General features: G+C 41.1%; 1 protein-coding gene and 1 long non-coding RNA gene across 3 annotated transcripts in view; one reads left to right on the top strand and one right to left on the bottom strand.

The window, feature by feature from the left end:
* Positions 1-26,216, bottom strand: LOC128115685 (zinc finger protein 709-like). 2 transcript variants are annotated; one of them, XM_052746666.1, is made up of 5 exons: positions 26,065-26,216; positions 12,697-12,823; positions 12,450-12,510; positions 5,832-5,888; positions 1-3,561 (listed from the first exon to the last, which is right to left on the bottom strand). In XM_052746666.1, exons 1-5 carry the CDS (start codon positions 26,065-26,067, stop codon positions 3,510-3,512), a joined length of 300 nt encoding a protein of 99 aa, XP_052602626.1. In that variant the 5' UTR covers positions 26,068-26,216; the 3' UTR covers positions 1-3,509. The 2 variants fall into 2 exon arrangements, with proteins under 2 accessions (XP_052602626.1, XP_052602625.1); XM_052746665.1 differs by lacking the exons at positions 1-3,561; positions 5,832-5,888 and adding an exon at positions 9,812-11,291.
* The window catches only part of LOC128115686 (uncharacterized), a 32,020-nt gene continuing 31,484 nt past the window's right edge, over positions 26,070-26,605 (top strand). The window contains exon 1 of the long non-coding RNA XR_008220273.1: positions 26,070-26,175. This is a non-coding gene — a long non-coding RNA (uncharacterized LOC128115686). The remainder of the gene's footprint in view (positions 26,176-26,605) is intronic.

The raw sequence follows: 26,605 nt of genomic DNA, 5'->3' as shown, positions 1-26,605 counted from the left end.
ATAAGGTGACAGCTCCTGTGATCTAGACCACTCTCTCCTGTAAAAGATCCACATCACTAGTCTGTTGCTCTAGGGATTATTCTTTCCACAAAGGATTTTTGGGGAAGCATGGATACTATAGGACAGAACTACATATCAGTTTCACATCAAGTCTAGGACCTGAGCCCTACAGTTGAGAACCTATGTACAAATTTTAACTTAGAATCATCATAATTACAAAGAAGCATTGATACTTGTCATGCTGGGAATGTTGAGCCCAAGTCACAAGGTAAAAGTATTTACCAGACCATAATTGATATAAAAGTTTTAATAAAGAATGTACACTGTGAAGGCTGGAGAGATGACTTAGTGGTTAAGAGCACATACTGTCTTGCAGAGGACCCAAGTTTAGTTCCTAGTATTCATATCAGATGACTCACAACTTTCTGCTAACTCCATCCTCAAGATATCTGACACCTCTGGCTTCTATGGGTATTCATATTCATATGATCACACCCGTATTGTGACACACATAATTAAAAATAATAAAAATTTTAAAGAACATACATTGTGGAGGAAACAGAAACCCAATGGGAAATTCTAAGAGAGAACAAGAGACTGGTCCTTTTGACATTTCTGTAGGATATATTTGAACAGATGAGAAACAAGCAACTCATTATCTTTTAAGTGATAAATTTTACAACACTTCATTTTTCCTGTAACTAGCCATTTGAAGCAAACCATGGATTCTAATTGTATAAGACATCACATGTCATTAATTTGGGTGCCAAACAGTCAGGGTCTGATTGTTAAAGTAGATAATTTTTGCTTTGATTTATTGCCTTTTTATCTCTATATTCCCCCTTACCCAATAGATGACCAAAGTCAACTTTTTGATAAGGAATAAAGGATCATTTTATTTTAGAATTGCCTCATAGCTGAGAAGGGGGTCTTGGTTGACATTGTGGGTTTGTCATGGGGTTTTAGGACCATAGGACATAAGAATCTTGACCCATATTTTGGAGGAAGGGTTATCTTAAGATGTTGAAGGCTATGATTTGCTTGTAGGTCAAGAGTTCCTTAGTGGTAGAACAAAGGTGTTGGTGTTGATGGTAATGACTGATATTCCTTAGACCATACCATCTGGAGCTGAATAGCTTGCAGTCTTTGTTTCACTGAAAGAGATGATGGATGTCTCCAGGAGACTCATAGGAATAGGCCATTCATGTTTCTGGGACTAGAACAGTCTTAACTCTGAAGAGATGAATCCATAAAGATTGGCCTTGCAATTTGACAGCAATTGGAAACTTATAAGTTCAAGTGCAGAAAGCTTCAAATGGTCTGTAGTGGTTTGAATGAGAATGGTACCATAGGCTTATATATTTAAATACTTGGCCCTGAGTTGGTAGAACTGTTTGGGAAGGATTAGAAGGTGTGGCCTTGTTGGAGAAAATGTGCTACTGGGGGTGGGCTTTGAAGTTTCAAAAGCTGGTGCCATCCTTATTAGCTCTCTCTGTCTTTTGCTTGTGAATTAGGATGTAAGTTCTCAGCTATTGCCTCAGTGCAATGCCTACCTGCCTGCTGCCATACTTCCTGACCAGAGAGTCATGGACTCTAACCTGTTAGAACCATGAGCTCCAAATTAAATGCTTTGTTTTATAAATTATCTTGGCCATGGTGTTTTGTCACAGCAAGTGAAAAGTAACTAAGACATGGCCTTTTAACTTAATTTCTTTTGTTTATGTGAGAAAGTTGTCCCCAAAAGGTGGCCATAGGCTTGGAGCTGTATTTCTCTTGGTACTCAATGATAGCCTTGATCATGTATTGCAATGACAAACTAAGACAGATAATGAGTCTCTGGATCTAGAAAGAGGTTTTTCTGGAGAAAGGACACACTGTAAAAGACTTCAAAGGGTCTGGGGTAGACTGTAGACTTGGGAATAATGTGGGATTTTAAAACTGCGGTTGGGAGAAGAGTGGGTCAAGACTGTCAAGTCTCCAGTGTGAGCTTACTGAGAGATCTCTTAGGAGTTAAATTAGAGAGCTATAGAGAGATGGCTCAGCATTTTTAGAGCACTTGCTGCTCTTATGGAGAATCTAGGTTCAGTTCCTGTTGCTCATTTCAAGTCACTCATAATTGCCTATAACTCCAGTTCCAGGGGATCTGGGTCCTCTTATGGACTCCATTTGCACTAAAATGTTTTATTAGTCCTTTCAACCTTCCTGGAAGATTAGGATGCCAGGCTATGTGGAGATATTTAATTTTAAGAGTTTTACCTCCTCCATGAGTGGTATATAAATGAAAGCCATGTCTTTATCAGACTGTAAGGACAGGGAGCCCAATACAAGGAACAATATATTCTATGACAACAGTGGTTACATCTGAGACCTTTTCTGTTTTAGTAGCAAATGGCTTTCTTTACCTAGTGAAACATCTACTAGAACTAATACATGTTTGAGTCCCTTTCTTGAAGATCTATGAGTATGCAGATGAAATTTGTTTGCCAGTCTTCCTATGGCATAGTCCCCCAATGCCGGACAGGCAATAAAAAGAGTGGGTTCTGTTGAAGCCCATTTCTAGGTTTCCTAGTGGCTTTACCCAGCAGGTCTGCATAAAGAGGATAATTGGACCATGGGCCTGAGTGCAGGTGTCAGAGATGGTCTGCACTTGGCTGTGCTGGGGGAACGTCTTTTGCTCCACCCCTTGGCATTCCTTTAAATACCCTAGGGCAGAAACAGTTGGGGCTGATGTATTAGGATCCAGGCCCTCCTGAGTCTATCCTGTGTTTTCTATCTGTTTCTCTCCCCTCTATCCTTCTAACTAATATTTCCTGCTGCTCCTACTCGAGTACTCTGGGGAAATGTGGGGGTGGGGTATGGTCCCCCATAGGGTTCTGAAGACTTCTTGGAGAAGTCTTGGCCTAACAACAGGTGGGACAAGATTAGAGAATGGAAATGGAGGTCTAAAGAGTATCTGTACCTTTAAAAAGAGGCTCAGTTAGAATTTGTAGGGCTCTTCCCTGAGCCCCAATTGTATAGGCTCATGTAAATTACTAAGGATCTCTGATCAGGAAGCTCTGGACAACACAGTCTTGTTTACAGAGTCAGGGGTCAGGCCTTTGAAATTCCTCAATAAAGATGGAAAGATTCTAGCTGAACAACCCTGGTTTGGATTGTGTTTCATATAGGTCTGATATGAGAAAGAAGAATATCCCTCGGGTGATAAGATCCCCATTAGGCACCCTGCAAAGGGGAAGGGTGTTTTCTGAGAGAGAAGATACTTTTTCATTATTCCCCAGGTTCCATGTAAAGTTCATGAAATTCCTGGGTGAATGTGTGTACATGCTTGTGCATAGGGAGGGGGAGCATTGGAGAATGCTCCAGAAGAGGAAGATGAAAAAGAGGAAGATGAGAGATTGCAGAGAGGAGGCCAGGACGGAGCTGTTAAACAAAGGGGTGGCTGCTGATGGAGAAGCTGGAAGTTGAACAGGGATCAGTTGTCCTCTGGGGATGAGTTTAGAGTAGATGGGCTAGAGTAGAGGATCCTGAAAGGCACATTCATCTTTCTCACAGCTGAAGTTCCTGCAATAAGAATATGGAGGCTTGTATAAAATACTTCTCTAAATTAGGAAACGAGACCTCATTGTAAGATAGAGTTACATTTGTGCCATGAGGCAGCAAATGCTCTTGGTCTCAGCAGGTATAAAAGCAAGATTTTGTACTTTTTTTTTTTTTTTCAGAAACCCACAACTGGACAATGTGTAGAGAGTTGGAGACTTTGGAGAACTCACCCCTAAATGAAATGTCATTATTAAGCCCTCCCCCTCAAGGCTCAGGGATCTATTTGGAAGAGGAGGCAAAAAGATTTTTAAAAGTCAGAGGTGGTGGATGACTCCAAGAACACAGCATCTTCCAAACAGTGCAGGGCTGATGTACATATGAACTCACAAAGTATGTGACAGAATGCAAAAGACCTGTGTAGATCCAAGCCAGACAAAACCCCAGCATGAAAAAGGAAAAATGGGCACAAAGTCTCACTCCTAACCAAGAAGCTATTTGCCTTTGTTACTCCTGGGAGAGGGAAAATCGGTTTTCTCCAGTGGAGTCACAGTGAGTATTTCAACCATGCTCAGGACTACTTGATCAACACAAAACAGCAATGCAAGCCCGATAGCCTGAGTTCAGATCCCTGGAACCTATTCAAAATGTTTGATGGGATAGGTTGAATCTGTTCATCTGTATTCCCAGCACTTTTACAATGAGATGGGAAGTGGGATAGGAGAAATCCCAGAAGTTTGCAGGCTACCTATGCTGGAGTACAGTAGCAGAAACAAGAGTTTCTTTAACAAAGCCAGTACAGTCGATAATTATATTTTGAATGTACCCATTACAGAAAATTACAACCAATCAAAATGCAGAGTTACAGAAGCCAGTCCCAATGGATACATCTACAAAACACCCCTGCACCTACAGCATCTTTGACCTCTGTGGGCACCAGGCACATGCAGCCAAGAAAACCATACACATAAAAATAACAAGCAAAATTTTTAAAATTTATTATTTATACATATGTATTTTGTGGGTGCCCACAGAAACCCCTAGAAGGTGTCTCATGCCCTGGATCTGGCAATTGTGAGCCAACCAAAATAAGTGCTAGAAACCAAACGGGTCTTCTGGAAGAGCAGCTAGTGCTCTTAACCACTGACCCATCTCACCAGCCCCATAAAACACCCATTGTTAAATGACCCAATTATTTGAAAACTACATTAAGCCTAGTGGAATATTGAGAAGACATGAATTCAACATAATTTAAAAGTAGCCATAGGTACAGTAGTGCACGCATGTAATGTGCTAGTCAAATGAAACCCTGTCTCAAAAGAAATCAAAATAAGTAACAGAACAAAATTAGAAAAGTAATATTACTACATTTGATGGCTGAGCAGTCCCTTTCCCAACCCAGTCCCTGATACTGAGCATCTCCCTCACAGGTTCCGTCCCAAACCCCCAGAATAATAGGAGGGCTTAAGGAGCCCTATGTAGCACGAATCTTAAATGTTCTTATTAATAAAAACAAACCCAGAGCCAGGTATTGGGGTGAACACTAAATGATCAGAGAAACAGAACAAGTCACAGCCACCTCACCTTGCCAATTCCTCAGCTGATCCTGTTTCCTCAGACTGGAAGCCTCTGAGTCTTCATCCAAAATGAATCTCAGCTGAACTACTGCTCAAAAGTCTAAAAGCTTAACCAGGCTAGTTCCTGGTCCTCATACCTTATATTTTTCTGCTTTCTGCCATCACTTCCTGAGATTAAAGGTGTGAGTCACCATGCCTGGCTGTTTCTAGTGTGGCTTTGAACTCACAGAGATGCAGACGCATCTCTGCCTCTGAAATGCTAGGATTAAAGGCATGTGCTACCACTGCCTAACCTCTATGTTTAATATTATGGCTGTTCTGTTCTCTGACCCCCAGGTAAGTTTATTGGGGTGCCCAATATATCAACCACATCCCTACTCTCTTAAAATACCATCAAGAAAGTTCATCTCTCTCTCTCTCTCTCTCTCTCTCTCTCTCTCTCTCTCTCTCTCTCTCTCTCTCTCTCTCTCACACACACACACACACACACACACACACACACACACATACATACACAAAATACACTACCCCCAGGACATTGAAGGAGGAGGATCATCATGAGCTAAAGAGCAGCCTGGGTTATTTAGTAAGATACTGTTCCAAAAAGAAATAGGGGATGGAGAGACTGATTATTGGTTAACAACACTTGCTGCTCAATCCTGAGAACCAGAGTTTAGATTACAGCACACAAAAATGGTGGCACACACACACACACACCTGTGAGTCCAGGTCCAAAGGATCCAGTGCCCTCTTATTGCTTCCACTGGCACCCACCTACACATGTGCACATACACATACAAATAAAAACATTTTAATAAATAAATCAATAAATATAGAAATAACAGAGCATACTACCAACTAAGTTCATAATTAACCTTAGATGATTATTTCACTCCAATATGTACTTTCAGGGGTGTATTTAAAAATACGTTGTCCAAAGATCTACTTCTGAGTCATAAGAAGGGTCGTGGTAGTACACACCTTGAATCCCACATTTGGAAGGCAGAAGCAGAAGTAGGCAGATCTCTGAGTTCAAGGCCTGTCTAGTTTACAGAGCAAGTTCCAAGCCAGCCAGGGCTATGGAGAGAAACTCTACCTCAAAAAAACAAAATGACAACAAAAGAATGAGTCCTTAAATTAAAAAAGGTTGCATTTCTTTATTTCATGTGTGTATGTATGCATTCTGGTGCCATGGCATTAGAGTTGAGGTCAGAGGACAACTTTCATGAGTTAGTTCTCTCCTTTTGCCACATGAGTCATGGGGATCCCATTCAGGTCACCAGGAAGCTAGCCACCTCACCAAATGTAAAATTATTTTATTTTTAGGGGCTGGAGAGATGACTCAATGGTTATGAGTATTTGCTGCTTTTCCAGAGGACCAGGGCTCAGTGTCTATCACCCACATGGTGCCCGAGAACCATCTGTAATTCCAGTTGCAGGAGACACGATGGCTTCTTTTGGGCTCCACAGGCACTGTATACATGTGGTGCACAAACACACATGCAGGCAAAACACCCATAGATATCAAATTTTTAAATTGTTTTAAAAAATAAATAATAAATGGGACTCAACAACCAGCAACTGATAAACATATTTATAACTCTCAGAACATCTTCCATCAGGTTTTCTAATTTCTGGAGAATTCTACACAAATTATTTTACATCACATTTTATACTGCTTGCTTGTTTCTAGAAGTGGACTGCATGAAGAAACTTCACAGGATTTTGAACCTCTTTATTATAACCAAGTTTTCTTTTTCCCATTTCCAAGAGTTTGATCCAGCATGTACTCAAACATGTAGACCAGCTGAAGACTTCTGTACATTATTCTAATGCACATTTCCCAATCAGAGTGTGGTATTTTTAAGGGTTTTCTTTAATTAATTAATATATTTATCTTTATGTGGAAAGGGGGTGGGATGCACATACAACACTGTGTGTATGGAGGTCAGAGGACAACTTGGAAGAGTTGGTTCTCTCCTTCTGGGAATCAACTCATGTCATCGGGCTTGGCAGCAAAGACCTTTACTCACTGACCCATTCCACCAAACCCATTTTTTGAAATTTCTGAATTGAGACGTCCTTCCACATGTTACACTAATACACATTTTCTTCATTAATCACTGTCAAGTTTGCTAGAATGGACTTGTGATAACGGGAACTTTCCACACTCTACACTGAAGGATACCTTCAAGTGTGGCTGCTTATACATCTTTGAAAGAAATCACAGCAAGACAGATATGCCACATTGCTTGTGCCCATATGGTTTTCTCCAGTGTGAGTTTAATCAAACAAATTCAAAAACTAGAAGGCTTTCTTGCATAGTTTGCAGGATAGAGGGGGGTTTCTTTAGACTATGAACAAATCATTTCATGATAAAGGATGTCCATATTGATAGTATTCACAGGGTGTAAAAGTTATTCTTCTTGATGTCATGACAAAATACCATACAAAAACAACTTACATAAATGTTTATCTTATCTTTAAAAAATGGTTCATTTTAACAGGGAAGGCATGGTGGTGAGCTGGAAGACAAATGCTGGTGCTCTGTTAGTTTACTCCTTTCTCAGTATTTATTCAGTCTGGGCCCCAAGCCATGAGATGAGACCCAAAGTGGTGGGTCTTCCCTTATCAGTTACATCTCTCTGGATGTGCCATAAGTGTTTGTTTTTGTTTGTTTGTTTCTTAGGTGATTATAAATCCAGCCAGGTTGACAAAAAAAATTAGCCATCATCAAGTCTACCTCTAAAGCTGATGCCCAGAACCATCCTTTTTCATCATACTGTTCTATCCCTGGTCCTCAAAGGTTTGTGGCCGTCTCATAAAGCAAAAATAATCCATTCCAACTTCAAAAGTGCCCACAGTCTTAGTACTTTAAACACTGTATGGTCCAAAGTCCAAACACTTTTTTTTTTAGACTCAAGGCAATCTTGGAACTGTGAGCCCTTAGAAAATCAAAAGAGGTTACAAAGCTGAATAGACAATGCTATGTAATAAACATTTCCATTCCAAAAGGGAGAACTGAGAATATAGCAGAGAAAGACTGTGCCAAAAGCAAGGCCAAAACCCAGAAACACAATCACCAAATCCTGAAGATATTTGTCAGCATCTAGAGCTATTGTTGATATCATCTGAGCTCCATTAGCCTTCTATAAACCCACTCCTCCATTTCTGTACCCTGCAGCAACCATTGCACTAGACTGGTTCTACTCCCTACCTCCTTAACAGACTAAGCATGGTCCTGGCATTTCCTAGAATCTCTGCTGTAACACAAGGCTCACCTTCACAGCTTCACAGCATTAAATTCACAACAATGAAAGGCGGCCTCTCAGGACATCCTTTCATAAAATTTGAATGTGCTACACATTGCTTTCCTTGCAGGGAATCTAAATGTGACACATATCATCTGGCCTTAGTGGGCTTGGAGCAAGCTACCATAACTCAGGTCTAGTCTTGCATTTTGCATGAAGGATGCTGTCAAGTTTTGATGCTGGCTGGAGATGTAGACTGGCCCCCTTCAAGTGAAACTGAAATAGCCCATGTGTCTTAGCGGTTGAACCAGGAAAAAAATACTTCCCTAGGCAATTATTTTGAACAAGAGATCACTTCAGTCTCTCCTTTCAAACAATTTTATACACTTACAAGCTAGAGTCTTCAATGGGAGGACTATGCCCTCAATGTATCCTTCCTATTGTCCCAGTGCAAAATGCATGCTTTATTCTTAGCTGTGCTAATCTTTTTAACAATCACAGCCCCCCACCATGCATTCCTTTTGTGCAGCATTAAATTCACTTATGATTTTCTCAACAAACTAGACATTTTTTACATCTCTCTCTCTTCCTCTCCATCTCTCTGCAAACCTAGGTAAGAGTGGTGAGCAATAACCATGACACACTGAATACTACACTGTCTTCAAATTGCCTTGATCTAGTAAAATGTCCTTTAATTAAACCTCAAATTCTTTAGACATGGGCAGAATAAAACCAGATTATTTGTCAAAATGTAATATGCATAGTTTCTAGTCCATTTCCCAATAAAGCACTCATTCTTTTCTGAAACCTAATGAGAATTCTTTATTTTCTGCATTTCTATTGGCATTTTGACCTTCCACACTCCCACAAAAATGGCCATCTAAACTCTTTAGTGTTCTAGGGCTTCTCTAGTTAACAGGATCACACTCTTCTGCACAGGGTTTCACTTCAGAGTGAATTCGCTCATGTCTTTGCAAGGAACTGCACTGCAAGAATGCTTTTCCACATTGCTTACATATATAAGGTTTCTCTCCACTATGAATCTTTCCGTGGTACCAAAGGGAACTGTGATAAGTGAAGGCTTTACCACATTGCTTGCATATATATGGTTTCTCTCCACTATGGACCCTCTCATGGTCCCGAAGGGAACTATGTAGAGTAAAGGCTTTACTACACTGATTACATACAAAGGGTTTAACTGTACTGTGTGTTTGCTCATGTCTCTGAACCTGATTCAAAGAAGGAAAGGCTTTCCCACAGTGCCTACATATATAGGGTTTCTCTCCACTGTGAATCCTTTCATGACGTTGAAGGGAACTGGAAAAAGTAAATGCTTTCCCACATGGCTTACATACATAAGGTTTCTCTCCATTGTGAGTTCTTTCATGGCGTTGAAGAGAACTGTAAAAAGTGAACACTTTTCCACACTGCTTACATACACAAGGTTTCTCTCCACTATGAATCTTTTCATGATACTGAAGGTAACTATTTTTAGAGAAGGCTTTCCCACATTGTTTACATATATAAGACTTTATTCCAGTGTGAGTCTGTTCATAGCCTTTGAACCTCACTCAAACATGAAAAGAGTTTCCCACAGTGCTTACATCCACACGATTTCTCCCCACTATGAATTCGTTCATGTCTTTGTAAGGACCTGCACAATGTAAAAGCTTTACCACATTGTTTACATCCATAGGGTTTCTCTCCAGTATGGGTCCTTTCATGATGATAAAGGGAATTCTGTGTTCTGAAAGCTTTATCACATTGCTTACATACATAGGGTTTCTCTCCAATGTGAGTCCTTTCATGGTGATGAAGGGAATTGTGTGTAGTGAAGGCTTTACCACATTGTTTACATACATAGGGCTTTTCTTCACTGTGAATCCTTTCATGGCATCTCAAATAATTGGAATGAGTGAATGCTTTCCCACAATGCTTACAATCATAAGGTTTCTCTCCACTGTGGATCCTTTCATGATATCGAAGAACACTGTGAACATAAAAAGCTTTACCACATTGCTTACATTCATAAGGTTTCTGTCCACTGTGAATTCGTTCATGTCTTTGCAAATATCTGTAGAGCATGAAAGATTTTCCACATTGTTTACATTCATAAGGTTTTTCTCCGGTGTGAATCTTCTCATGGCATCGGAGAGAAGTGTGTGTAGTAAAGGCTTTCCCACATTGCTTACATGCATATGGTTTCTCTCCAGTATGAATTCTTTCATGACATCTCAAGGAACCAGAACGAGTAAATGTTTTCTTACAGTACTTACAAACATAGGGTCTTTCTTCACGATGCACCTTTTCATGGCATTCAAGGTAAGCAGGATTAGGAAAGTCTTTATTACATTGTTTACGCACATATACCTTCTCTCCAATATGAGAACTTGAATGCATAAAAAGTGAAGTGGAATAGGCAAAATCTTTAGTACATTTCTTACACTTACACGGACCATCACCCTTGCATGTTACCATTTGTCTTTTGGTAACATTGTTCCTGAATTCTTTCCTATACTGTTTGCATACATCTGGTTTCTTTGAAGCATGGATTCTTTCAAGTATCTGGGAGGGATTATCACTAAAAGTTTTTCCACATTGTTTACTTTCATAAAGTTTCTCTTCAGTTTGAGTTCTCGTATGCATCAGAAGGCACTGGGGGAAGCTGGAGTTGTTTGTACATTCCTTACATTCATACAGCTGCTTTGCATATTTCTGATACTCATATGGTTTGTGTCCAAATTGAACTGTGATAGGCACATTTAAGGATGAATGACCATTGAGAACATTTCTACACATATGCCTTTCACATGGCTTGAACCTAAGAGGATTATCTTTATATAGAGTAGGATCTAGAATCCAGCTGAAATTTTCTACACATTGATTATCTTCATTATGTTCATAAAGACTCTTTCCCATTTGACTTCTGAAAAAACAAGGTTTTATTATTATTTTCCAACAAAATAACAATTTTAAGAAGTTTTTTTTTTTTTTTTTTTTTTTGGTTTTTCGAGACAGGGTTTCTCTGTGTAGCTTTGCGCCTTTCCTGGAACTCACTTGGTAGTCCAGGCTGGCCTCGAACTCACAGAGATCCGCCTGGCTCTGCCTCCCGAGTGCTGGGATTAAAGGCGTGCGCCACCACCGCCCGGCAATTTTAAGAAGTTTTAAACACAACCAGATGAACATTGTACAGTGTGGCTTGAGGTCGTTATCATAGTGGTATTCCTAGAAAGTTTTACTTTTTCCTATTGTTTTGATTTTTGTCTTTTTTTTTTTTTTTTTTTTTTTTTTGGTTTTTCGAGACAGGGTTTCTCTGTGTAGCTTTGCGCCTTTCCTGGAACTCACTTGGTAGCCCAGGCTGGCCTCGAACTCACAGAGATCCGCCTGGCTCTGCTTCCCGAGTGCTGGGATTAAAGGCGTGCGCCACCACCGCCCGGCGTCTGTTTTTTTTTAAGGTGCATAGGTCTTTTGAGACAGAATATCAAACTGTGCCCCAGTGGTAAGGCAAGTCTATGATGCCAACACTTGGGAGGTGAAGGCTGGAGGATCAGGGGCTAAGGCCAAGTTCAGGGTCATAACCAGTTTGAGGCTAGCTTAGGCAATACAAGACCCTATCTCCAAAACAATAATTAAGAGGCTAGAGGGAGAGCTCAGGAGTTGAGAACAAATACTGCTCCCCCATAGGACCTGAGTTCAGCTCTTAGCACCCATGTCAGACTGCTCACAACCACCTGTAACTCCAGATCCAGGGTGAACTGACAATTCGGGTTTCTGTGGACACCAACAGTCACATGCACACACCTATGCATATATATGTAACTTAAAAATAAGCCTTTAAAAAGATAATAGTAACAAATAAGTATCCCTTAAAGCAACATTTTCATGCTATGAGCATCTAAAATATAAAAATATGTTGAGTTCAGGGATTTTCTAAATATAGATAGTCAAACCTATGTGCATTTATAGAGACAGTTTTCTGAAGGTCCATTAATTGGGGATTGGACCATCTATATCATTTGGTTTGTTTTTAAAAATCCTTCTCATTCAAAGATGAATATTGCTTCATTTTTTGAGGGCAACTTACTTTGGATTTCTCTGGGAACTTCTGTAGTCTTTTTCAAAGTTCTGGTCTTCCTGTTCCATTCCTAAATGCAGGCCCAGAAAAATAACTGACTTACTATAGCATTATACAAAAGTATGAAACTCTAGATAATTTCATGATATAATCTGGTATATTGGCCAAAATTTCCCCTTGTAAATTCCACAACGTGTGAATGTGCACTGATGAACAGGATGTACTTGATTACATAATAAGGCGACCTCATTCTTACCTATGGCAGCCAAGTTCCTGAATGTTTCCTGCATCACATCTCTGTAGAGCTTCTTTTGAGAAGGACTCAGCAGTGCCCACTCTTCCATACTGAACTTTACAGCCACATCCTCAAAGGTCACAGACTCCTAAAATATGCCACATATTTCTAAGAGAAGGGTAAGTAACAACATTGGTGATCTAAAATCAGATCTTAAGTCACATGATGCTGGCAACCTCCACACAGAAATTCTCACATTAGATTGGAACCATAAAGTGACAGCAACAGCCAAATACTGGGAACTTCTGTAGTCAGTTTCAACGTTCTGGTCTTCCTGTTCCATTCCTAAATGCAGGCCCAGAAAAATAACTGACTATAGCATTATACAAAAATATGAAACTCTAGATAATTTCATGATAAACAGAGAATATGGTATATTGGCCAAAATTTCTCTTTGTATGTTCTATAACATATGGGTGTGCACCCACTGTATTGCTATATAACCCTAGTAACTATAAACTGAGCCTGCTGCATTGTTCTTTCAATATTTATTTGAGCTGGGTGGTAGTGATGTATGCCTCTAATCCAGCACTCAGAAGGCAGAGGCAGATGGATCTTGGAGTTCTGGGCCAGCCTGGTCTACAGAGTGAGTTCCAGGACAGCCAGGACTATACAGAGGAACTTTGTCTGCTGTAGGATGGTCTGTATGTCAAATTTTTCTAATTGGTCAATAAATAAAACACTGATTGGCCAGTAGCCAGGCAGGAAGTATAGGCGGGACTAACAGAGAGGAGAATTGAGAGAACAGGAGGGTGGGAGGAGACACTGCCAGCCGCCGCCATAAAAAGCAGCATATGAAGACGCCGGTAAGCCACGAGCCACGTGGCAAGGTATAGATTTATAGAAGTGGATTAAATTAAGATGTAAGAACAGTTAGCAGAAGCCTGCCATGGCCATACAGTTGTAAGCAATATAAGTCTCTGTGTTTACTTGGTTGGATCTGAGCGGCTGTGGGACTGGCGGGTGACAGAGATTTGTCCTGACTGTGGCTAGGCAGGAAAACTCTAGCTACACTTGTCTCAAAAACAAAAACAAACAACGCCAAAAATACCTATTATCTATTGGTTTATTCTGGTTTATATGCTAAGGTGTTTATATAAAGGTCTGGAAGCTGGTTATCTTTTCACAATGTGAGTCAGCCTACTTGGAGGCTGGTGTCTTCACCCACAAAGCCATCTTACCAGCCTTCTTAGAAATTCTCGAGCACCAATTCAAACCTTTTGCAGGATCTGGTGCCTGATACTGGAATGGACTGGATGAGCCCAGGAAAATCAGCCTGCTACTCCTGCTCAGGCTAAAAATATATTTTAATTGATGTTTTCTCTAGATATTTGCAAGTTTTTGACATACCTATCAGAAGGAGCCTATCTGATGACAAAATAATCTCCAGATTTTGAATCCCTAAAGATCTCCTCAGAAAGAGAATGCTTAACCCTTCTTGAGGCCACTTTGTATGAAGGAAAACAAGGGCATGTTCTGTAAATGCGCAGGTTAACAACTTTAGTAAGTCTGTATCTAATATCTCAACTGTCAACCCTGTATTAAATACTAAAAACAAAACAAAACAAAAAAACTTATGAATTCTCTATGCAAATAGGAAAACATACCAGCTCTTCCTGGAAAATGTCAAAGGACTCATGAAATAATGAGAATATTGTTAGCAAGAGCTCACTGTTCTCCCCCCAAAAAATCATCTCTTACATAAAGTTGTTTCCCAAAGCAGACCTTTAGTACATCAAAACAAAACCTTTATCTAGTCAAACAAAAGAAAACCCTTTGAGGCTGGGGATGCATCTCAGTGAAGCACTGACATCATGTGTGGGGCTATGGGTTCAATCCTCAATACAAAGAAAATAACATAATAAGGGAAGTGTAGTATATGAACTCTAGTACATGTCTTTCCATATGCATGTGTTAGAGTGGACTTCTGTTCTACTTTTATGATGACGTCCTTAAAAACAAACAAAAAACTTTTCCCTTTTAAGTTGCATTTTTCAGGGTCTTTTTATCACAGCAACCAGAAAGGAAATTGGAATAGTCTCAGAGTCAATTGAAAGTCCTAAGTTACTGGGTCTTTTGCTAGCATCACTTGTGAACAAAATGTCTGGTTTCTGCTGAACACCAATCAACATTCAAATACTAGGTGTACTACAGTTCAATTCTGACTATACCCAGTGTTAGCCAAGTCCTGAAGGACTGAGGGCTCAGTACCAACACACATCTCTACCACAGATGCCAAGCCAAAGCATCCATTTGTTCTTCTATGCCCCATCTATTTTTCCAGACATTATAGACAGATGGCAGTGAATAACCTCATTAGCATGAATTCAGATAGTACATGAAAGGAGCTTATGGTAAACATTCAGATACTCCTACTGCTCCAGAAATTCTAAGGGTTTTGAGTTCTCTGTAGTTGAAACAAGGACAAAGGCAACTAATTTTTAAATTTTATTATATACTTTAAAAACCATCAAACTCTAAAACTCTTACCTGCAGTAGGTTCTCAAAGTGTCTCCCAGACTATCCTCCATAGACTTTCTAATTGTAGTGGAGGGAGGAACATTTATTTATTTGTTTATTTGCACAGAGGGGGAGCATGTGGCACAAGCATGTGTGGAGGTCAAAGTACAACTAGGAGTTAGTTCTTGCCTTCCACCATGTGGGTATCTGGGATTGAACTCAGGTCCTCAGGCTTGGCAGCATGGTGTTCATCACCACAGCCTCAAACTTGCTAGGTAGTTCTTGAACTTCTGATCCTTCTGCACTCCACCCCCAGAGTACTGGGATGACAGGCCTGCAGCACCACACTCAGTGCTTCTATGTGGTACCACTCATCCAATCCAGGGCTTCATGCATACTAGACAAGTACTCTGCCAACTGAGTTATATCCTTTCAGTCTACCTTAAAGACTCCCAATTTCCACAAATTATATTCTAACTGGCACCTCACTATATTTGAAAATAAACAGTCGGAGATGCTAAATATTACTTAATATTACTTACAATTCTTATAAACTCTTAGCCAGCCAATCTATTTCTATTCCCAAGAAACAACCTAGTACAACCAAATACCATGCCTTTTTAGATGATGTCTCTTTTTCAAAGCTAAGACTGGGCCAGGGCCAGACACACACTTTCCAGATTACCAATTTTTGCCTTAAAAAAATATGAAAAGTTTAACTGATTAGTAGCAGATCACACTTTTTTGGAGGGAGTCAGGGGGTGAATCAGGTAAAGACTAGCCTGGAGAATTGTCTAATGCAGGATGACCCTATGACAATGCTCCTGCTTCAGATTACAAGCAGGTTCCAACATACCGGGCTTGGGAAACTCATTAAAGAGACTTTCCTTAAAGCTCTCCTTCAGAAGCTGGGATTTTGATCCACCCTCTGCCTGAGCCAGCACACAGCCCTTCTTTATTGACAGCCCGAGAATGGGCTGATCTCAAGGGATAATACTCTCTAGTCTAAGGTCTGATTTTGCCTCCTTTTCTTGTTCTTTCCTAGGCAGTAAAGGCTTTAACTGCCTAACCCATGATATACCAGACCTAAAGACCTTGCAGACTGCTATTTCCATACATTCAGATAAAATCAGGCCCTACCCCGGTCAACATTTAAAAACAAAACAAAACCAATGTGTATGGGCTGGAGAAAGAACTCCATTGATTAAGAACTTTCTGCTCTTCTAGAGGACCAAAGTTCAGTTCTCAGCACCTACATTCTTGAGCACATACCCACACATATGCACACATGAATAAAAGCAAATCTTTTACAGAAAATGAAGAGGAGGAAAAAGAGGAGAGAGGGGAAGACAATGTGTAGATACAGCTCTTGGAATAACAAGTACAACCTCAGAAAAATAGACACTTCTCCCTTGCATTCCAACCTACGGGCACATGTATATGAATCCTAGTTCTCCAGTGTTTCACTACCAAGGGGTCCTCTTCCTGTGAGAAGTCAATTCTCTCCATCATGTGGATTCCAGGGATGAACGCATTAAGTCATCGAGCTTGTCTACAAGCACCTTTACCCACTTAGCCATCTCACTGGCCCACTTTTTCTGTGTGTGTCAGAGAAGGACCTCAGATGTTCACCTTCCACTTTGTTTGAGGTAAGATCTCTATCGGTCACTGTTGTGCATGCCCAGGTCAGCTGGCCCAACAGCTTCAGAGGATTCTCCTGTCTCCACCTCTCATCTCATCACAGGAACACTGGGAGTACAGGTGTGCACTACCACATCTGGAATTTAAACAAGTTCTGAGGATTCAAACTTAGGTCCCAACACTTGCATGGCAAGTGATTTACTCACGGAGCCATCTCCTCAGCCCTAGGCAATTACGTAAGAGAGAAAATATGTAGTGTTTGAAGATTTCAGTAAAATTGAATCTCAGATTCTGTGTTTATATACATACATACATATACATATATATGTATATATATATATGTATATATATGTATGTATGGGAAATTGTAAGACAAACAAATTGTTGCTTAACAAGTACACCAGCCACGGTAGCAAACTCCTCTAACACTAGCACTCAGGATGCAGAAACGGGATGACTGCCACAAGACTGAGGGCAAGTTGGTCCACAAATCAAATTCCAGATGAGCCTTGGCTACACAGAAAATACCCTCTCAAAAATATAGAAGTAAAGCACAAATACCTATTTCTTCTAGACAATAAAGATGTCAGTCCTTTTAAAAATTTCTCATGGTTGTGTGTACTTGTTCTACTAATATTCTGGAGGCAAAGACAGAAAGATCACAAGTTTGAGGTCATCCTGAGGCAGGCAAGCATAGGGTAGTTTAGCAACCTGGGACTCTATTCTGTTGGGGCCATGTACATACACTTCCTCTAATGATGAACATGACAAGCTGAACTCATTACCTGTACATACTCTAACAGCTCATCAAACAATGTACTGAATAGCCTGTTAGCCTGGGGCCTCTATCTACATTGAGATACATAGATATACCTGCTTTAAATGATGGAAACAAGTTATCTTCAGCAATCCTCAAGAGCCATTTCTATTCAAACACTCTTGAATACATCTAAGAACCATGGGTCCAGTCTGGCCTAATCTGATTTTTGGTACATGGGCAGTAAGGCAAACTGTGTCTTCTGAGTGAACTTTTAGGGAGAATCTTCTACTTCCCATCTTCCACCTATGCATAGTTGGGTATGTACATTATTAAAGTTCGACACACCGTGAAAAGAGACATGCACAGTGGGCAAAGATCCACCTCATCTAAGCCTGTCAACCAAAGCAGGGATCTGTCCTCACTACACCCATTCACAACCAAACTCCTCCTTCTCTTAAACTGTATAAAAGGAAGCCCCAAACTTCTACTTACTTTTTCATTCAGGTGGCCTGCTGTCTGTCCCTCTAGACAATGTAACAAAATGGTACTATGGTCTTTGCTTAGAATAAAGTTACCTTACTGCTTTTGCACTCTGTGTGAGACTTTATTTCAAATCTTTGAGTAAGAGGCCTACAACTTAGAAACACCTGATCAAGACCCTAATAATTGGTAATAATTGGAATTCGCATAGTGAGCTCAACCAAGGCTACACAGAGCAGTGGTTCTCAACCTTCCTAATGCTGTGACCCTTTAATACAATTCCTCATGTTGTGGTGACCTTCAACCATAAAATTGTTTTCATTGCCACTTCATAACTGTAATTTTGCTAGTGTTATGAATCATAATGTAAATATCTGTGTTTTCTGATGGTCTGAATGAACTCCTGTGAAAGGATCATTCAACCCCCAAAAGAGGTTGTAACTCACAGGTTGAGAACTACTAACATAGAGAAACCCTGTCTCAATTAATTAATTTATTACAAATTATTAACAATAGGGGCTGGAGTGACAGCTCAGTGGTTAAGGACACCGACTGCTGTTCTGGAAAACCCAGGTTCAATTCCCATCATCTATATAGCAGCTCACAAAAATTTGTAACTCCAGTTCTAGGAACTGCAATGCCATGTTCTAGCCTCCAAGGTCATCAGGTGCACAGACATATACACAGCCAAAACGTTCATACACATTAAAAGGACAATAATAAATTTAACAATTTATTTTTTATGTATTTTTATGTATTAATGATATATGTATTAATTTTTAAATGTATTAATGATAAAGGCTTGTCTATACTACCTGCAAAACCAGGCATCAAAAGGGAGAAATTAGTTAGCATCCAAGTGTCTTACCCTAGAATGTTTTAGAAACTTTTGTAATTCACCATTACATCTACCTCACTGTCATCCAAAAATATATTTACCCGCTTGACCATCATCGAAAAATAATTTTCCCTAATTTTTTTTTTTTTTTGCTTTTTTTTTCCGAGATAGGGTTTCTCTATGTAGTTTTGGTGCCTGTCCTGGATCTCGCTCTGTAGACCACGCTGGCCTCGAACTCACAGAGATCTGCCTGGCTCTGCCTCCCAAGTGCTGGGATTAAAGGCTTACACCACCGCCACCCGACTTATTTTTTTTTTTAACATTTTGATCGTGTGTGTGTGTGTGTGTGTGTGTGTGTGTGTGTGTGTGTGTGTAGTTTCTTTTTATTTCTGTGCATTGATGTTTTGCCTGCATGTATGTCTGTATGAAGATGTCAGGGCCCCTGGAACTGGAGTTACAGACAATTGTAAGCTACCATATTGGCACTGGAAATTGAACCCGGTCCTTTGGAAGAGCAGTCAGTGCTCTTAACTGCTGAGCCATCTCTCCAGGCCCCAATTTTACTTGTTTCTAAGGTTTTTATTTCCAGTAGCATTCTGAAGGCTAAGTCCTAAAACTCCATTTGAAGTCACCCTAAAAAAAAAAAAAAAAAAAAAAAAAAAGACCAAGAAATGTAATATACTATGACAAGAAAAAAACAGGTAAATTGAAAAAAACAAATGAGAGCTGGTGAAGTAGTTCAGTGGGTCTGGGTGCTTGCCACTACTAAACCTGATGACCTACGATCAATCCTGGGTGCCCTGAAGCCCACATCATACAATGGCAAAGCCAACTCCTGCTAGTTCCTCTGACTTCACATGCACACTGTGGTATGAGTGTGTGCATGTGTACACACACACACACACACACACACACACACACACACACACACACACACACACACGTACAGATACACACACATACATTTAAATACATAAAAAGGATGATATGACCGTACAAAACTCCCTCTAAATTTATACCTCTATTCCCATACATTAGTGAATCTCTCAGATATCATTAGAGAAGTCTCTCTGTTCAGTGACTATCAGTTGAGTGCAGAAACTCACAACTGGTGAAGATACCAAGAATAAGTGTCTGCAGAACACTCAGCCACAAACAGGATGCCTACAGCATATCATTACAACTCCTCTCCCCAGTATGGCTTAAGGACTACCATGAAGAAGAGCTAAAAGTCCTAAGAGCCAGAACTAGGAGAAGACCAGAGTAAAACAGTGTCCTCTGGACACAACAGACCACTGCATTCATGAACTCACAGCAGCTGTGGTTGCCTGCACAACATCTGTCCAGGATCAAGCAATCAACATTCTGACATGGAGACAGGAAGTGTTCATTGGCTGTTACCCCTAGATGAGGAGTTATTGATAGTTGATGGCTTCTGAAGAAGGAAAATTTTTTTTTTAAGAACATAGCTCCTAAATGAAAGAGCTATCTTGACAGAGGGAGCCATTACGGGGTTAGGGAGGAAGCTGGTGCTAGGGAAATCCCCAGGAACCCACAATGATGACCCCAACTAAGACTCCTAGCAATAATGGAGAGGGTGCCTGAACTAGCCTTCCCTTGTAGTCAGATTGGTGACTACCCTAATTTTCATCATAGAACCTACATCCAGAGACTCATGGAAGCAGATGCAGAGACCCAGCCAAGCACTTGGCCGAGCTCCTGGAGATCAGTTGAAGAGAGGAAGGAGGGACTATAGGAGAAAGGATGGGTCAAAATCATGATGGAGAAAACCACGAAGACAGCTGACCCAAGCTAGTGGGAGCTCACGGACTCTGAACTGATAGCTGGGAAGCCTGCATGGGACTGAACTAGGCCTTTTGAATATGGGTAGCAGTTGTGTGGTTTGATCTATTTGTGGGGCCCCTGGCAGGGAGACCAGGACTTATCCCAGGTACATGAACTGGCTTTTAGAGTCCATTCCCTATGGTAGGATTCCTTGCTCAGCATTGATCCAGTGAGGAGGGGCTTTAACCTACCCCAGCTTGGTATGCCAGCCTGTGTTAACTACCCAAGGAAGGCCTTACCCCCTATGAGGAGTGGATGGAGGATGGGGTCCGGGAGAGGTGGGGGGATTGGGAGAAGGGGAGAGAGGGAGAACTGTGGTTGATATGTAAAATGAAAAAATAATAAATAAAATAAAATGTAAAAAAAAAGAATGTAGCTCCTAGTAAGTTAACTACTCTCCAGTGGGTTGTCCCATATCTATTAGTTAAAAGGCCACTAAATTGGAATCAAATAGGTTATCAAAAAAAAAAAAGAGGACAAATACAAAGGTAGAAGTTGGGAGGGTTGAGAGCAGATCTGAGAGGAGTTATGGGGAAGAGTAGAGAGTGATGATCCATATATACTATATGCATGTAGGAAGTTCTCAAAAAATCAATAACATACTTAAAACACAAAAAAGAATGAGGTGCATAATAACAACAACAACAATAATAAATTAACAAATGTAACATAAACTTAGCTATTTAAATGTTCCCCTAAAATCCAAGTGTCTCTTTGGAACTTATGTTTGAAGTTGTTATGAAAACTGAAGAAGCTAACCAGGCAGTGGTGGTGCAAGCCTGTAATCCCAGCACTTGGGAGGCAGAGGCAGGTGGATCTCTGTGAGTTCCAGGCCAGCCTGGTCTACAGAGAGAATTCCAGGACAGCCAGAGCTACACAGAGAAGCCTGGTCTTGAAAAACCAAAAAAAGAAAAGAAAGAAAATTGAAGAAGGCAGGTGTGATGGGGCTGTAATTTCAGCACTCTGGCGGTGGAAGCAGAAGATGTTATAAGTTCAAGGCCAACCTGAGCTCCAGAGTGAATTCTATGCCAGCCTAGGCTACAGAGCAAGATTTTTGTTTCAAATAGATAAACAAAGAAAAAAATCAATCCAAATGCTGGGCGGTGGTGGCACACAACTTTAATCCCAGCACTCAGTAGGCAGAGGCAGGCAGATCTCTGTGAGTTCGACGCCAGCCTGGTCTACAGAGCTAGTTCCAGGACAGGCTCTAAAACTACACAAAAAAAAAACCCTGTCTTGAAAAAAAAGAAAAAATAATCAATCCAAGAAAGAAAGGAAGGTGGGTGGGAAGAAAGAAAAGGGCTTAATGGACTGTTAAGATGAAACAAATTAAGGCCGGGTCAATTTTGGATTAGAAGTCAGGCATGTCTGACTCAAGTTTTGGCGTTTTGTTTTTGTTTATTTGCTAAGAACAGAATATCATGCATCTCAGACTAGTGTTGACCTTCTGGTGCCCCACCTCCACCTCCCACACACGGAGATCACAGGCATTCATCATCAAGCCCAGTCTGACTAGGGTTTTAAGAGAAGTCACAATATTACCTAGGATGCTCCTGACCCCATCCATCCTGTTCACTGCAGTATTCAATGTCCATCACTACCAGGCATCCAACGTGTGTCTCCCAGGCCACATATGGCCATATGCAACCAAGGAGGGCTCTGAATGTAACACCAAATGGAAACTCACCTAAAACATGGAGATTTTTGTTGCTGCTATGCTTGTGCAGTTCTAAAACATGAACTGCAGAGATGACAACATTATGTTGCAATATTTAAAGGTTGTACACTCCTGATTGAGTTCTGTGTGCCCAATATAAACTGGGCTGGCCAGAGTCTGGCATTGCCTTTAATGTGGTCAATTTTCTTGTCCTCTGAGATTGTTTTTCTCCCTTCAGAAATATGAGAGAACTTAGAAGGTAGAATCATTTCTACCTGTCTTCTTAATATCTAACTAGTGGACCACCTACAAGTATCAAAAAAAAAAATCAAACTTCTGTTAGGAAAAGGAAGCTGTAAGGTCACAAGGGTGTACAAGGTTTCTCCTATTCCCAGTGCATTCAATGAACACCTGAAAGGTCCTGTATCTCTATGCTAATATTCACAGATATTCACTCCAAAAAACTTGGACACTATTGGCATCTTGGGTCACCACTGTTTGACAATTCTAAAACCTAGGGCTAGAAAAAGAACAGGAAGTTATATTGAAGATATATCAGCCCATAAAATTTTCAAGACAGAACCTCAACCCAAAGGCATTCTGATAAGATGTCTATAGTTAGAGCTGGAGAGATGCCCAGCAGTTATGAGTCCTGGCTGTTCTTCCGGAGGATGTACCAGGTGGCTGACAATCATCTGCAGCTCCAGTTGCAGGGGATCTGATGCCCTCTCTGGCCTCCACTGGCACCACATATTCACAGGACAAGAGACATGCATGCAGTCAAAACATCTATACACATAAAGATAAAGATATATGTCTGTAGCTATGGGAACTAAAAGAGGCACAAAGACGTTTTCCATGAGTGTGTCAGGCATCTGCTCTCCTCCCATTTAAAAGATGGACTTATTTCCTGGCTTATAAAAAAATGACAACTATAGTAAGGAATGTGAATCAAATGTTTTTGCTTTAAATTAGGAAGGTGGTGTTTGGACATGTGGAAAGATACATGGAAATTTGGGGATTTAACTTACAGGTCTCTTGCTGTGGTTTGAATATATCTTCTCCCCTGTGAAACTAAGCTGGAAATTTAACACCCACTAGGAAATTTTAAGAGGTGGGACCAAACCTGGTGGTGGTAGCGCATGCCTTTAATCTCAGCACTCAGGAGGCAGAGGCAGGTGGATCTCTGTGAGTTCCAGGCCAGACTGGTCTTCAGAATGAGTTCCAGGACCACCAAGGCTGTTACACAGAGAAAGAAAGTTGTCTCAAAAAACAACAAACAAACAAACAAACAAACAAACAAAAAGAGGTGAGACTTAAGCAGGGCAGATGACTCACTGGACATAAAGCACCTACTACCGAACCTGAGGACATAGGTTCAATCGCTCAGACTCACAAGATAGAAGGAAAGAACCAACATTGGCAAGTTGTCCTCTGACCTCTACACATGTCATGGCATGCACATGCCTACACATATACACACACACATATGCAGACTGTCTTAGTTAAGGTTTCTATTGCTTTGACAAAACACCATGACCAAAAAGCAAGTTGCGGGGGGAACGGGTTTGCGTGGTTTACACTTCCACGTTGCTGTTCATCACTGAAGGAAGTGACAGCAGGAACTCAAACAGAGCAGGAACCTGGAGACAGGAGCTGATGAAGAGGCCATGGAGGGGTGCTGCTCACTGGCTTGTTTCACATGGCTTGCTCAGCCTGCTTTCTTCTAGAACCCTGGACCACCATCCCAGAGATGGCACCTCACACAATGGGCTGGGCCCTCCCCAACTAATCACTAATTAAGAAATGCCTTACAGCTGGATCCTAAGGAGGCATTTTTCTCCGGCCAAGTTCCTTCCTTTCAGAGAAGTCTACTTTGTTTGTCCAATTGACATAAGATGAGCCAGCACAAAGACTAAAGTAATAAATAACGTAGGAATAGTTTTTATTCAAAAGGAGGGGCAAGGTGAAACTTCTCTAGAGGATTTCAACGCAGCCCCCATTAATGAACTACTAGGTTCATTTCATGCATTGTAGCCCGATAGTTTCTCTGGTCTCATCCGGCCCCAAGGTCCCACAGCCGTTTATAAAATAATCATTCAGAGGCTTAATATTAATTACCAATTGCATGGTCTATGGCAGGCTTCTTGCTAGGCAGCTCTTATAACTTGACCCAATTCTACTCATCTCTAAGTTGCCACATAGCCGTGGCTTATCGGCATTTTCACATCTTGCTTCTCCTGGCGGTGCTGGTGATGCTGGCGTCTCTCTCCCATCTACCTTTCTTCTTCCTGTCTCTCCAGTTGGAATGTACCGCCTAACCTTATTCTGCCTCACCATTGGCCAAACAGCTTTATTTATCAACCAATCAGAGCAACACATAGTCACAGCATACAGAAAGATATCCCACGGCAATGCATGAGTTAATGGGTTACCTCTCGTGGATCTGCCACAAAAGCTAATGTGACTAAGCCTTTCCTGAACTCAATGCATTCCTTTTTTTTGTAAATTAGTGCACAGAGTGACGGATATTATAATGACATTTTCATACACATTTTGTTTTGATTGATTCTCTTCCCTCACTTTTCTCTTCTGCACCATCATTCCCCAGTAAAATCAAAATGAGGTAGTGACTGGAATTAGATAGGGTTCCCCTTATAGTTTGTGGTGTCATTCATTGAGTTGATAAAGCTGGGCAAGAGCAGGTGTGGATGGGTAAAATGGCCCAGTCCCCTTTCCACCTTCATGTCTCATGGATTCTGTGAACCGCTTCATCTGCTTCCTCACCCCGACCTGCCATGGTCTTCTCTCTCATTTCAGAACCTGTACCTATGCTCACTCCCACATACAAACACATTTATAAAAACTTGAAGTTAGAGTCCAAATATGGGTGAGAAATGTGGTATTTGCTGGAGTCTGGGATGCCTCAATATAATAATTTCCAGATCCATCCATTTGTACTAAAAATTTTCATTTTCCTTTTTGGCTGAATAAAATTATATGTCATAATGGGATGTATACCTCACTTTTTAACCCATTTAATTTGTTGAATTATTTCCTTGTTATTGTGCATAAAGCAGTAATAAACAAGAATCTGAAAGTAACTCTGTTATAGAATACAGATATCTATATGCTCAGGAGTGGTAGATGACTGCTCTATTTTCATCCTTTTGAGCAACCTCCCCATATCAACCTGCACCCTATTCCTTTTTGTGGCAGTGCTATGGTCTGTACCATCTCAGGACGTCAGCAATAAGGCCATAAGCAGATGGTACTCATGTTGGTCCGCAATGTTCAATCCAGAAAGACACAGACTGAAACATCTAGGAAAACCCATATGGAGAACACGGGGCTGTGGTCAGGAGTCCCTGCTTTGCATGTTAAACAACTTCAGGCCAATCTGATCTTCTCTGAGCAGAACGCAGAGAGTGCGGGAGCCTGGCTTCCTCCGAGCAGAACCCACAAAGAAGTAGTCTCCCTTCACCCTCTGGGCCACAAGAGAAGAACCGGGCAAGGACCCGTGTAGAGCCCCGCCCGGCCCAGGGACAGCACTAAGGGCTCTGTAGCCTCGGGGGAGGAGGAGCCTAAGGACGCTGGTGACCTGACTATACTGTGCTTCCAGCCTCCGGCACTCGACCCAACACCTACCATTTCCAGCCTCCGGGTTGTCTATGGTCCTCCTCAAAGTAACAAGGACCCAAGCAGGTTCACAGCGCGGCAGAGGTTTCGTCCCTGGAGTATTTGAGCTGCATACACTGGGTAAGGATAATGGCGATGTAAAAAAGGCCCGCACCTCTGCTTAAGGCGGGGCTCCTCCTCCTACAGACGAAGGATTGGATGATTTGCACAGCTCTAGCGCCTCTCATTTGCTAATGATTCAGGACCCGCCCTCTGGACCCTGAAAGGCTGCCGAAAGGCTCCTTCAACTAGCTGGAGTCTGTGCACAAACAGATCAGAGCATCAGCACCTTAGCAAGCTATTCTGCAGGCCTTTTCACCGGGTTCATATGTGTCTTAGACTGGGAATTAGTAGAATTTAAACAGAACTGGTCCCTGACTCTCCAGAGTAGACTAGTAGACTCTGATTTTCCTATCTTTACTGGCCCTTTCCTCTTTTTCCTACTGGAAATGAGGTCAGAAGTCGACTTGGGAAATTCTTTACTCCATGACTCTAAGACAATCCCTGATGT

This window comes from Peromyscus californicus, unplaced genomic scaffold, assembly GCF_007827085.1.
Source record: "Peromyscus californicus insignis strain IS unplaced genomic scaffold, ASM782708v3 Scaffold_1__1_contigs__length_55948999, whole genome shotgun sequence".
NCBI lineage: Eukaryota > Metazoa > Chordata > Mammalia > Rodentia > Cricetidae > Peromyscus > Peromyscus californicus.
Note: the sequence above shows the minus strand (reverse complement) of the source record. Positions and strands in the feature narration are given on the sequence as shown.